The 13,611-nt window shown below is 36.1% G+C and overlaps 1 protein-coding gene across 1 annotated transcript in view; it reads left to right on the top strand.

The window, feature by feature from the left end:
* Window positions 1-13,611, top strand: part of SNX25 (sorting nexin 25) — a 291,635-nt gene that overhangs the window by 52,717 nt on the left and 225,307 nt on the right. Inside the window, 1 exon segment of the mRNA XM_051965470.1 lies at window positions 1,420-1,504. Coding sequence (XP_051821430.1) covers window positions 1,420-1,504 — 85 coding nt within the window.

Raw genomic sequence — 13,611 nt, forward strand, 5'->3', positions numbered from 1 at the left:
GGACAGGTCTCATCTTTGTATTCTTAAAACCCAGTTCAGTGAGTGACACAAAGAATGTGTGTAATAAATGCTCACTGATTTGAATTGAATTGAATAGGCTCCTGCCTAAAGTATACCATTTCAGAGATCTTAAAAAACAAACAGCAAAAAAACAAAACAAAACAAAACAAAACCTAGAACTACCTCCTGTTCCCTTCATTAAGAGACACAGTCTTTCATTTATTTTCCTTCACTGGGTCTTAATTTCCTCATTTATATAAAACCAATGTGTCCTGCCTCTTCCCCCTTTGTTAGTATTCTTTCTCTCTCCTTTCCCCCTTCCTCCCTCCCTCCCTCTCTCTCTCTCTCTCTCTCTCTCTCTCTCTCTGTCTGTCTCTTTCCTTTTCTCTCTCTCTCTCTCTGTGTCTCTCTCTCTGTCTCTCTTTCCTTCTCTCTCTCTCTTGCTTTCTTTTTTTCTTTCTCCCTTAGTTGTCTCCATGCCTGACCATAAGGACTTCTCCTGACCTTCAACACCATATGGTACAACTGCCCCTTGATCACTCCCTATCATTCTTGTTATAACTCTCTCATGGGTTCCCCTTTCTTCCAGTCCCTGGATAGGAAATGACTTAGATCAACCCCTCTCCCAGAACACTCACACCTCTGGTTAGACTATTCCTCTCTCCTTCCCCCCTTCCTCCCTCTTTCTCTCTCTCTCTTTCCTTCTCTCTCTCTCTCTCTCTCTCTCTCTCTCTCTCTCTCTTCTCTCTCTCTCTTCTCTCTCTCTCTCTCTCCTTCTCTCTCTCTCTCTCTCTCTCTCTCTCTCTCTCTCTCTCTCTCTCTCCTTCTCTCTCTCTCTTGCTTTCTTTTTTTCTTTCTCCCTTAGTTGCCTCCATGCCTGACCATGAGGACTTCTCCTGACCTTCAACACCATATGGTACAACTGCCCCTTGATCACTCCCTATCATTCTTGTTATAACTCTCTCATGGGTTCCCCTTTCTTCCAGTCCCTGGATAGGAAATGACTTAGATCAACCCCTCTCCTAGAACACTCACACCTCTGGTTAGACTATTCCGTGAGCCACTGAATTTTACATCCTGTTTTGATAGTCTTAATTCTGGCTCTTTCTAATGCTTTGTATACATGATCTCATTTTCTGGAATACAAACAACCCTGTGAAGTAAACACTACAGGTATTATTGTCCTCATTTTACAGATGAGAAAATGGAGACTCCATAAGGCTGTGACTTGTCGCTGGACTCCTAATTAATAATTTCCATGAGGAGGATTTGGATCTCCATCTTCCTGTCTCCAAGTCCAGCACTGATTCCAGCATACAGTGCTGTCTCTTCAAGTCTTCCATTTTGATTTAAAACCAGGTGGTGTTTTTCATAGTGTAATTTATTCCTCCATTAACACATATCCTATTTATATTTCAGAGTCCTTTATCTGGAAATTCACATGAGTCTATCCAGTCCAGAAGGGTAGTAATTTCTCATAACATGGATAAAGCTCTGAAAGAAGGTAAGGATTTTATATAGATAATAGATATAGGCATAGCTATTTATATAGATGTTTATATATCTATTCAAACACAAATTTCTGTGTAAAGCAGGCCATTATATTTTGAAATTCAGATAAGATGAAATTTTCTATTGTTTAATCCATAACACTTTTTCTTTATGGGCATTTGTGTTAAAATTTTTATATCAGTTGCACATAGTGATGTGAAAATAGTTCTACCTTATGCTTTCCTGAGTTTATATTTAGTCCCTGTTTGTTTTACCAGACAAATGGAAAAACAAACACAGACACAATTGTTATCAGTGACTTCCTAAACTCCTGAAGCAGATTTGTTTCAGTTTGCCATAAGAAACATTATATTTCAGCGGTAATTCCTATGCAAAGCCAAGTTCTTAAATGAATAATGACAGAGTCATGTTTAGAAGTGTTAGGTAAGCATTATGGTAAATAATGAGAAAATAAGTCCAGATATCTTCCCACCTCAATCCCCTTGACTAGCATATTTTACCACTGATTTATTCTTAGTATGTTTAAGTTATTTTTAAAATGTACCTGGCTACAACTTTCATGGTGATTTCTGAACATACATATATCAAAGCCTGTCCCTTTGGCAGAATTTTTATATGTATATACATACATACATATAGACATACACATATACACACACAGTATATATTTTATATAAGTATGTATGTGTGTCTAGACATATATACCCAAATGTAAATGTGTACATGTACACATGCATACATATCCTCATTAGTATATTTGTATAGGCAAACCCATGTATATACACATATGTCACATATACATACCTCTTTGTGTATGTATATACACAATACACATTTAAATATATATAACTTAATAGTATACAGCAATCATATTTCATTCCATGATTAATTTTTAAAAAATATGTTTAGTCTCCTAAGAATAGATTGCCATTACAAGTTCTGGCAAATCTATTACATTTCATATCTCTTTGTTGTCTTTCAGTTTCATCCATAAATGCTATTGCCTGACCTAGCTTAGTCATGTATCATCATGCCAAGCTTTCGGGAGGCCTTGGTTTCTTCTCAGTTGCTTTTTCTTGTTTCAGAAGGTGATCCTGATCATCCTTCTATTGCCTTATAACTCATCTTTTGAACACACTCTGATATTTTTTTGACCATAGATGGATGAATTTTTGGAACATGTCAAAGAAATATTGTATAGTGGGAAGAATGCTGAGTCTGGGGTATTCATTGAACATCTTTAGGCCTTCTTTTCTTTGCTATGAGATAAAGAGGTTGAACTAGATGACTTTGGGTTTTTTCCCTTTTAGCCCTAGAGGTATGAATCTATAATATCAACTCTTCTCTCTCCTGCCTCCCTCTGTGATTGTAGGATCTAATTGAAATAAGAGAGTGCATTCAAACTATGGTTATCTAATATCTTGAAAATTAATTGGACTAAAAATATTTAAACTGTTATTTAACTCAGATGGCGGGCTTTTGCGTCACTTTCATGCTTTAAAAACCCCACATTCAATTTTTTTCTTCATTTAGGTATATACTGCATGCATGCACATGCATGCATATGTGCACACACAAAAAAAACTCTTTGAAGAGTGACAAACTAAGTTTTGAGTTTGTTGGTATAAAAGTTAGCCAACTCAGGCTGTTTTTTTTTAATTTTTTAAAATCTTATCCTCAAAGTAATTTCTCTTCATTTATTTTTATTATAAAGAAAACTGTAGAATCAGTGACAGTCTAAAGCCCTTAAATGAGAACTATACTTAGTCTACTTTGTACAACCTTGAGAATTTGAACATACAATGTTTACTTTAGTGGTATCGATGCACTTCTCTGGGAAATCTTGAAGTTATCAAGTTTGTTATTAAAGGAGATCATTTATTTTATATAGTGTTATAGTCAATAAAGGGGATTGAGAGGAAAAATATATTTAGTGTTTAGTATAACAAAATAAAAAAAAAAAAGAATTAGAATACCCTTACTGATGGGATATTATCTGTAGTCCATATAGCCTGATATGGGATATTATCTGTAGTCCATATATATTTGTCTTGAAAGAGATTTTTTAAAAAAAAAGTATTTAGAAATTTAAAATGGATAAAATTATATGCTAATATTTTATATTATATAATCTAATCTTTTCTAAATCTTGACAACCAGGAGATTCTATTAAGCATTCAGAATATTATTATCTAACTTCTATAAACTCTTCTATATCTTGGCTAAAACTGGAATTTCATTTTTAGGTCAGCAGTATGCAAACAAAAAGCTAACTCTTAGATTGGCATGATGAATTCTATTGAACAGAAGTATTTGAGCATGGCCTTATTTTTTGCACTTGAAAGGACCAAACAAGTCGAATACAACTGAAATAAGTTGGCTTTTGTGTTTTTCCTGACTTGCTTTCCTCTCCTCCATATAGAGCAATTAGTTTTAAAAAAGAACTTTTCCCTTTCCCTTCCCTCCTTGCTCTATATAGGAATCATCAGGAAAAATTTAATCTGTTCCCTTTTTCTGCTCCTTAGGCAGTCTTCTGGTCTTTTTTCCCCAAGGGCTCACCATTTTGGTGCCAGATTTAGCAAGTACCTCTCATTAGCTTTATCCATACTCTAGCTCAGAATTCCAAAGCCATTTACTGGCCTTTACCTCCCTAGAAGCAGGGCATGTAGGCATAGCAAGCTAGTTTGCTTTTTTTTTTTTTTTTAATGGAATTTCAAATAGGCTGTCCATTGAATTTATTTTCTTAAATTTTAGCTGATTGAATTATAGAGCATCAAAATGGTATTAAGTCAGAAATATTGAAGGAAATAATATAGCTATTTTTTCTGTGGGAGTAACAGAATTGTTAGGACTCCAGATATTTCAAGCAAACATGTCTTATGGGATGAATAAAGATTATACTTTTCCATTATACCCTATATTAGGGTTATGAATGTATTATCATTTTAAAATATGAAAGGCTAAAAATTAGAAACTCAAAATCTTGACATATTTATTTATATATCAACTCATATTTCTTTTGGAGAAAACTCAATAACCTCTTTCACCCATAACAAACACACAAAGTTTCTGTCCTAATAGAATCCCAAGAACCTTCCATACCTCTATTTTCATAAAAGAGATGGTAAATGATTTTTTTAAGAGAAAATATTACAGTTATATTAGACCTTCTATCAGACTTTCATAAGATCTGCTTTCTAATTTTCATTTGGCTATTTATTTATTTAAGTCTAGACTTATGATTTTATTTTTGTTATTTCACAATTTTGAAAATCACTCTCAACTGCTAAGGCCAGTAAAAAGTTAAATAGTTTGCCCAGGGTTACACAAGTTTCTTGTGTGCAAAGTAGTCCTCTATCCATTACTTCATACTCTCATTGATTTATTTTAGATTAGAATAATTCACTTTTACTCAATAAATATTCACATGCAACCTTAAAGGTAAATTTTTAAATGTTATCTTTGTAAATTTTATCCTTTTAGAATAATTTTGAATATTAATCAGTATTCTGCCATTCAAAAATGTTCTTGGTTTTTAACAAGTATCTTCTAGATAATGATCTAGAAACCTAGCTAATGGGTTTTGGTTCCATTATTATTACTATTTTTATTATTAATGTGGACATTCATTTAGTTTAAAATGGCCCTTGTTTCCTTGGGACATTTATAAAGGGTGTCCTCAAAAGTCTTAGTGTGGTTTTAAGCTACTTAGCTTAAAGCTAAAACTTAAAAACAAAATAAAACAAAACAAAAAAACCTAAAATGCCAAAAAGATATCTGATATTATAAAGCTTTTGGAAATTCATCATAACATGGATCCTGATAAATATTTTTTAATAGACGCTATAGCTTTCCATGGAAACCTAAAGATTGAAAACCTGGGACTTAGGCTTCTATGGGGTGTCCCTAAATTCCTAGTATAGTTAGTCTGTACTAGTCCAATGATATGATGAAAGGGTGAAGGAATAGTAGCTGATTATTTTTATTTGGACTAATGGGCTGTTTGTGCCTATGATATTGAATCATGTGTCAGCTGATGCTTTTTCTAGCAATCGATCATATTGAGGGAAGGCCTGGTTAGAAAATGCAGAATCTGCTTTTGATCAAGCTTCCAGGTTGCTTGAGAGTGAGTTTAAGATTAAACTCTGATTATGAGAAGGGAAAAATATCATTTTATTGTTTAGTGTTGTTTGAAGGAGAATAGAATGCCTTAGGGCACTGGGAAAAATCCTGGTAGTTTGATTAAACCAGAGAAATGTTTTGTGTATATTCACCTGTTTTTCAGTCAACTCTTCAAAACTCCATTTAGAATTTTCTTGACGAACATATACAGATGAAAAAAACTGAAATAAAGAGATTACCTAATTTAAAATCCTCCCAACAGCCTTTGGAGATAGGTCTTATTTTTATACCCACTTTACAAGTGTGATAATTGAAACTACCAATCCAGCCTGGATTTGAATCTTCCTCACTTTAGGTCCACTGTTCCCATCCATTGTACCACTTTGTACCACTTAGATCGGTGGTGACAAACTGATATAGAAATAGGGATCACTGATCATACATAAAGATCCGTGCAGACTGTGTATTGACTTAGATGTAATGATATCTGTGGTTCATTATATTTTAATTTATTTTGTTAAATATTTCCCATTTGCATTTTAATTAATTCAAATTGTATTTGGGAGAGTTTGCTGGAATGTATTTGACATCTCTGGATTTGAGGACTTTAAAGGTCTTTCCCATAGATATTAAAGTCTTTGATTCTATGATTTTCTCCTTGCAGATGCAAATAGAGAAGTCTCCTGAGGAGATATGGATCCCTTATCTCTTTAATAACATTTGTAGTAACCCCTACATAGTCTGTGCTAGCCCTCCCCTAAGGCTCTTATCTGTATTGATCTGCATTCTAATTGACTCTAGCTCTGATTAATCTTTGATTTATTAATATGCCTAGGTTACAATCTTTTCTCCTCTGTCCCATCTCCTCCTGTCTATGTCCTTACTGGTGTCTTGGGGGCCCCTTCTCATGTAAAGACTGATACTTTGATTGAATATTAATGTTTCATAAAACATTGTAGATTTAATACATTCTCAAAATCAAACATTATGTTAAAGAGAGTAGATTGAAATACTTTCTTAATGAATGCTAGGGTTTGGAATCAGGATTTCTTAATCTGAGTCATGAACTTCATTTAAAAAATATTTTATTAACTTTATTTTAATAAAATTGGTTTCCTTTATAATTCTGTGTATTTATTTCATGGATTTAAAAACATTATTCTCAGGAGTTTACAGATTTTACTCGTCTACCAGAATGGTCCACAATCCAAAAAAAGTTAAGAACTAGATTAGGTTGTCATTATTTATTTCTTTGTAACAAAGCCTTACAAGATCCTGTGTATTTTTTTTTCCAAGTGAATAAATACTGGGCTAGACAGTGAACCCAGGAATACTTCAAAGAAAGGTAGTTAGAAAGAGGATACCCAGTTAGTGTGTGTGTGTGAACATCATAGAGCTCCCAGTGCCTCATGAAGTTTCTTAAAAGCTACTCCAATGAAAATGCAAACTCTAAGAGGCCATGATCCAAACACCAGAAACTTACCAGATTGGCCTAAACGTGATTAATTTTTTTTCTGTAGCAACCTTTGAAACAAATAAAAATACAAAATGGCCCATGGTGGTTGGCGGCTTCTGACTCCTTTTCACTCTACAATGATGGTAGCAGACGGATGAAAAAAAGGGCAAGGAGTGCCAAAAATGCTATAGTCTGTTCTACTCTAGTGGATTTAACTATTAAAACTATATATGTGGATCTTTGTCCATTGAACCACAAATTTATAGATGGGAGGAAGTGAACCAAATTCATGTCAGAATTGTCATTAGAAATGAAACCAGGACACAGATAATAATAACAGTTAAATGAGAGACTGGCACATAAAGGAATTGACAAGTTATTTTCATTTTGTGTCCCATAACACCAAAAAATATCATTTGGTTTAATACCTTTAATACCTTCTTGCCAGACATTTATTTATGGAGTTTATAAAAATATTTAGTGGGTTTCTTCACCCAATTCACAATGGTGCTAGCAGAATGGGTCTAAAAAGGGGTGAATGTTACTGATTTCAGATATTCTGAAATACATGGTAGCTGCTCATTCTGGTAGGTAACTATGCTCCTACCCCTAGCACTCTAGCTCCCACCCGGAGCTCTTAGCAATCAGCCAATAGACTCCATTACTCAAAAAGTTTAGCAAAGACAGTAGTTACAAAGTATTTCTCCCAATAGAGTGGTACACTTTCCTAAAAATGCTTCCAGAGTAGGGTAGGGGTGGGAGGAAAATGAGTAAGAACTTAAAAGTACAGCACTAGTGAGACACACATGTACAAAATATATCCCATTCCTACTGATATTTCCTGTGGAATGTGATGAGGTGACGGTGTATCACTTTGCTATTCAGCTGGGCTGCCTTTTTGTCTATCTCTCTCATATACTGTTCTGCCAGGCTATTGCTGCTAGTCTTTGTCAGGTTGCTTGGCCACTGGGCACTTTTCAGGGTACGTAGCTCTTCAGTTCAGTTGCTGGACTCCACAGGTTTTACTGTCAGCTATAATCTTCTCTGCTTCTAGACACCAGCACACTCAGTGTTACTTTGCTCTCTTTAGCTGGGGTAGTGCTATGTGTTCTTTAAGTGGAGTGCTAAAGAGCTCTTTCTTGTAGCTGAGGCAATGATCCTCTGTCTAAAGATGCTTCTTTCCTCTGACTCTCAGAACCCCTAGCACTTTGTTTATCTGGCAGGAGACAGGAAAAAGCCTGACCTTCCCTAATTGATAATCCTTCTGAGCTCAAAACTCTTTCCCTAGATAAGTCACTCTATGGTTGCCTTAGGGTGATGTAAGCCAAATCAATCATTTCTACCTCCCGTACTCTTTTGGGAATTCTATATAGATGATTCTGTTAGATAAATTGACTGTCTTGTTTGTCTCTTCATATTCATATGAAATATTTAAGCCTTTAGATGCTTTCTAAAGTGAGATTATCTCTATTTTACATCTGGAAGCTTTTCCCTTTACATATCATTATCTCTGTTTTCAGAGTTTTTCTGAAGTCTCACAGGGTACCCCCTCTTACTAATATAAGTGTTTAATAACAGAAGATCTACTTTTGGTGTTAATAACAAATTCTGATTCTGCTATTTCTTACCTACATGATCCTATGCAAATTATTTGATCTTTCTGGATCTTAATCTCTTTGTCTATAAAATAGACCATCATCAATGAACGATCAACTTAAATTTTTTTTAAAGTTTTTATATTCTATGGAAGATAAAGTAGAAAAGTTCTACAAAGGATTTTTGAAAATTTTCAAAACCATATCAATGTATAGTTTCATATTTGAGGATCTAAGAGCAGCTGTAGGGCATGGAGGAATGACATAGAAAAATATTTGACAAAATAGTTACGAATTAAGAAAGAAAGAAACTAAAGACTTTTTCTTAATCCTAAACCATTTTATCAAGCAAGCATTTGTAACATAGAGGATTGATTATTCAGAAGACATATGCCTGTGTTATAAATATTTGTATCCAGAAAAGAGTTGAAAGGCAATAGACATGAAGAATAGCAAATACAAAAAATGAAGTACACTTTTTCTTAATGGACAGGAATCATATTAAAGCAGTGCTCTAAATGATTTTAGGTTGCTTCCTTCTTCAAAATCCCATATTTTGTCCTGCAGTATTCTGATATTACTGTGTGCCTATAAGTCATAGATTTAGGGCCTTAGAAGAATTAACATTAGAAGCCAGCCAAAGGAAGATGCAAAGACAATAATGAAGGTGAGAATAGAGTGTTGCAAATTGCCAATGAAAATTTAGGTGCAAGAAGTGGTCTAAAATCATTAAAGCTACATAGAAACAGAGGGGAAGGGTGGTTATGTAGCAAGAACAGTGAACAAATGAAGAAATGTTGCATTGAAATGCAAGAAATATTCAATAGAAATACTGGAAAATAGATAAAATACTGGAAAAATAATATGCAAAACAGCTTTATGAATAAAGATAATCTGTATGGTCCTTGTAAATCAGATTATTAAATTTCCCCTGGAGAACCGAACAGAGCTTCTCAGATGGAGTAGGTATTCAGAAAATATTTCTTGACTTGTTAATCCAGCCAGGTCCTGATTAGTACAAATAATGACTCCCTCCTCAAATGATCCTATTATTTGAATTCATACTACATATTCCCATAGATCTGGAAACAATTGCCCAAGTTTACATAATTATAATTTCAAGCAGTTTGAAACCAAATACTTGTGACCACTTAATGGATTTGTTATTTGTGCCTAGCTGCCCATAAGTGTTGCATAAGCTACCTCTAATGATTTGGTTGATACTTGTCTAGGTATCTCTTGAGAAATTCAGCTTCTCTCTGCATCAAGGCATTGAAGTATTTGGTTGGGTTTGTTAAATAGTATTTCCTGTTAAAATAGTATTTTAGACAATTCTCTTCCCTCTTTCTCTATTAACTATGTTACTCCTTTCCCCAATTTCAGAGTCCCCCCCCTCCCCCCCCAGGCAGTTGCGGTTAAGTGACTTACCCAGGGTCACACAGCTAGGAATTATTAAGTGTCTGAGGTCACATTTGAACTCAGGTCCTACTGACTTCAAGGCTGGTGCTCTATCCATTGCATCACCTAGCTGTCCCCACTGAGTCCTTAATATTAAGCTTTTATTGTTTTATTATGTTTCCCTCTTTAAAAAAATAACCATCATTGTGAGAGAAATGATTATTAATGACCAATGATTTGGAGAGTCAGAGTTGCTCTTTTTTCTATAGTCATCTTTTCAAAGTTGAGTCTTTTGAAGGACATTACTGATAATGAGTTTTGAATTAATTGTCTCTCAATGTTGGTAAGATCCTAACCCTCCTTCTACTCAGTTTTCAGTGAGGATACATTCTTTAGATAGAATGCCCACTGCTGGGCATTAGAAGTGAATGCCATAATCAAAGTTCATTAGAATAGGTCCAGTCCCTCACTGTAATACTCATTCTTTCTCATTACTTGTTAACCAGTCAGAGTTGATTCTCCACCATCCCCCCAAAGCCACATAATAAGTCTTGAGTTGCTGCCACATGCTGTACATGTATGTGTATTGGGTAGGGTAAATGTGGAGAGATTGGGGAGAGAATATTAGAGAATTCTAGAATTGCTTTTTTCCTCCACCAGACAAAAAGAAAACCCAACTCATAGGTGTAGAGCTTTGCTTTTAGAATGAAAATGGAAACAGTACTCTCATGTCATCCCAGTATACCATTTAGATCAGGGCAAGTTTTCCCTTTTTCAATTCACATTTCAGGAAGTTGTTGCTCTCTTGCATAGCTTCTCTTTCCTTTCCCCATTTTTCTTCTAGCTCTCTTTTAAGGTTTTTTATAGTCTCTTCTAGGAGACCCTTTTGTATTGGGGACCAACAGTGGTCTGGAGACTGTCTGCTATTAGTCTCTTCAGGGTTGAAAAGCTGTTCTCCTTCTGTATAGAAACTATCAATCGTCCTTTTGATTTTTTTACTCATTTTGTTAAAGCCTGAAGTGTCTGCCTTCAGAGCCAGGAAGTTACCAGCTTCCTCTGCAGAGCAGTGAAAGGTGTATGGACGGGTAGCTGTCCTGCCAGCCGGCTACAAAAAGCAGCGAGGTACTGGAATGCTCTGGGAAAGAGTTCCCCACCTGGGAGTAACTCAGGCCTGCAGGGCCGAGCTGGGAAAGTGCCCTGCAAAGAACCCCTGCTGTGTGGGATGATGACTGCTCTGGGGCTAGACGCTGAGCAGTGAGAGTTTCACTACCCTAAGCCAAAGCCCACCCTGGGGCTGTGGGTATTAGCAGCAGAGCAGGGAATGGCCCTGCAGGGACTGGAAGTGTCTCTGCTCTGGAAGCACAGTCCTGCTGGGGAGGTTCTATTGCTCCAGGATGAGCCCCCCACTGTGCCGATTAGAGGCTGCCCAGGCTGTGCCCCCTGCCGTGCAGATATATAGCTGCCTCCGCAAAAGCCCCGAACTGCAGGACGTGGCTGCAGGGCTGCATTAAAATCTGCCTGAGTCACTTCCGGGTTTGAGGGGTTACAGCCAGATCTCATTAGGTTCTGGCGTTTTTTAGAGGACTCTCTGTTTTAGGCTTTCATTTCTCTGCCAGTTTATTGCTTTGTAATCAAAGCAGAGCAGTCAGCCCATAGCAGAGTGGTTCCTATAACTTCTCTAGCCACAGAGATCACCCCCGCCCCTGGTCTGCTCAGGATGCTGGTCTCTCACTGCCTGTGCTAGTCTGTTCCTGGCCCCTCAGGACAAACCTTTCCTGGCGATCTTCCAGATTGACTTTGCTGGTAAGTTGTAGTGCTTCTAATCTTCATGAATTTAAGCAGTGAAGAGCTATTTTTGAGGCTGAATTAAGTAGTTGGTTGAGGGGATGAGAGGAGCTTAGAAAGTCAGCAGTGCCTTCCCTGCCATCGTGGCTCTCTTGGGGGGGGAGGGGGGCTTTCCCGGTGCCCAATGGCTATGCTTGTGGCTTGCCTTTCACTTCAAATTTCATAGATGTGGCACATTTAAATAGCAGGAGCCTTTGATATCGGGGAGATCTGAGAAAATAAGATAACTTTTGTTTACATTGTATTTTTAAACATTTAAAGCCTTTGAATTAGCTCACATTGTCTAACTCTTGGTGATTCCCATTTGTTTTTTGTTTGTTCGTTTGTTTGTTTTAGAAGAGATACTGGAATGATTTCCATTTGCTTTTCCAGCTTATTTTACACTTGAGAAAACTGAAGACAAATAGCATTAAATGAGTTGTCCAGGATCACACAGCTTTTAAGTGTCAGGGGCCTATTTTGAAACCAGATCTTCCTGATTCTAGAGCCAATGTTCTATTCACTGTGTTGTATAAAAATGAAAAGATTTGCTTTTTTGATAACCTCACCAACATTCTAGAGGCAGCTAAATGTTTACTTCCATGAGCACACTCTTCTGATTGTTAAATCTTGGCTCACCATTCCTGAAGGCAAGTATATTTTCCTTGATGTCCTTTTAGCCCTAAGTCTGAGATCCTGTAATGTAAAATGTGTCTGAGAATGTGGTGGTTGTTGTTTGTCTTTTGTTCTCAAAGAGGATTATGATTTCAGAGGAGATGCTACTGTGCCATGTAAGGGAGTTGGATTTAAGTGAAGGAGGGCTGTGGAAAGTGACTAGTCTTGCGTTCTCTTTCAGAGCCATCTGGGTCCAGGGGCAAGGTATTGATCTAGACAACTGGATCTGGCCCTGGATGCAGTGGGAGAGCTTGATCTTTTTAAAAAGCTTAAGTCTTTAACAAGTCTCAGTTTGATTGAGACAACATCCATTCAGTGATTAAAACTAGGTAAGAAATGAAGCAGAGAATGTCTCAGAATGTCTGTGAAGGTAATTTAGATATGGATTGTGAATTTAAATAGAGGGGTTTGTGTTTTGTTATAGAGACAATAAGGAGCCATCTGAGTTTTGTGAACTGAGGAGTGATGTGTCTGCTATGCTTTAGGAATATCATTTTGACAGCTGTGTAAAGTATGGATTAGTAAGGAATGAGACTTGAAATAGGAGACCAATTAGAAGGCTGTTAAAATTCATAAGAAGCAATTTGTTCTTGAGATAGGTGTGTGAATAGCGAAAGAATGTGGATGAGATTGACGTTACGGAGGTAAAATTGATGATATTTGGTGGACCTATTGAATATGTCAGAAGAAGAGTGATGAATAAATCAAAAATAAATCTCATCTTTACAATACAAACAATGAAGAATAAAACCACATCATAAGATCGAAATTTTTAGAAGAAAAACATAATAATATCAACTATTTATGTAATCTGTACCCTTCTAGTTTCTTTTCTGTATGCACACTTGAAGTTTTGTGGTTTTGTTCTTTAGGTTGTAGCCAATGTGTTTGCTCTTCTAATTTTGCTTTTGAAAAAGCAAATATTGAGGCATTATATCACTTCTTGTGAATCATTTTATATTTCTTTGTAATCTTCATATTTATCATTTTAAATTCCATAGGAATATTCCATTTCACTGTTGCAAATCC

This window comes from Antechinus flavipes, chromosome 6 (assembly GCF_016432865.1).
Source record: "Antechinus flavipes isolate AdamAnt ecotype Samford, QLD, Australia chromosome 6, AdamAnt_v2, whole genome shotgun sequence".
NCBI lineage: Eukaryota > Metazoa > Chordata > Mammalia > Dasyuromorphia > Dasyuridae > Antechinus > Antechinus flavipes.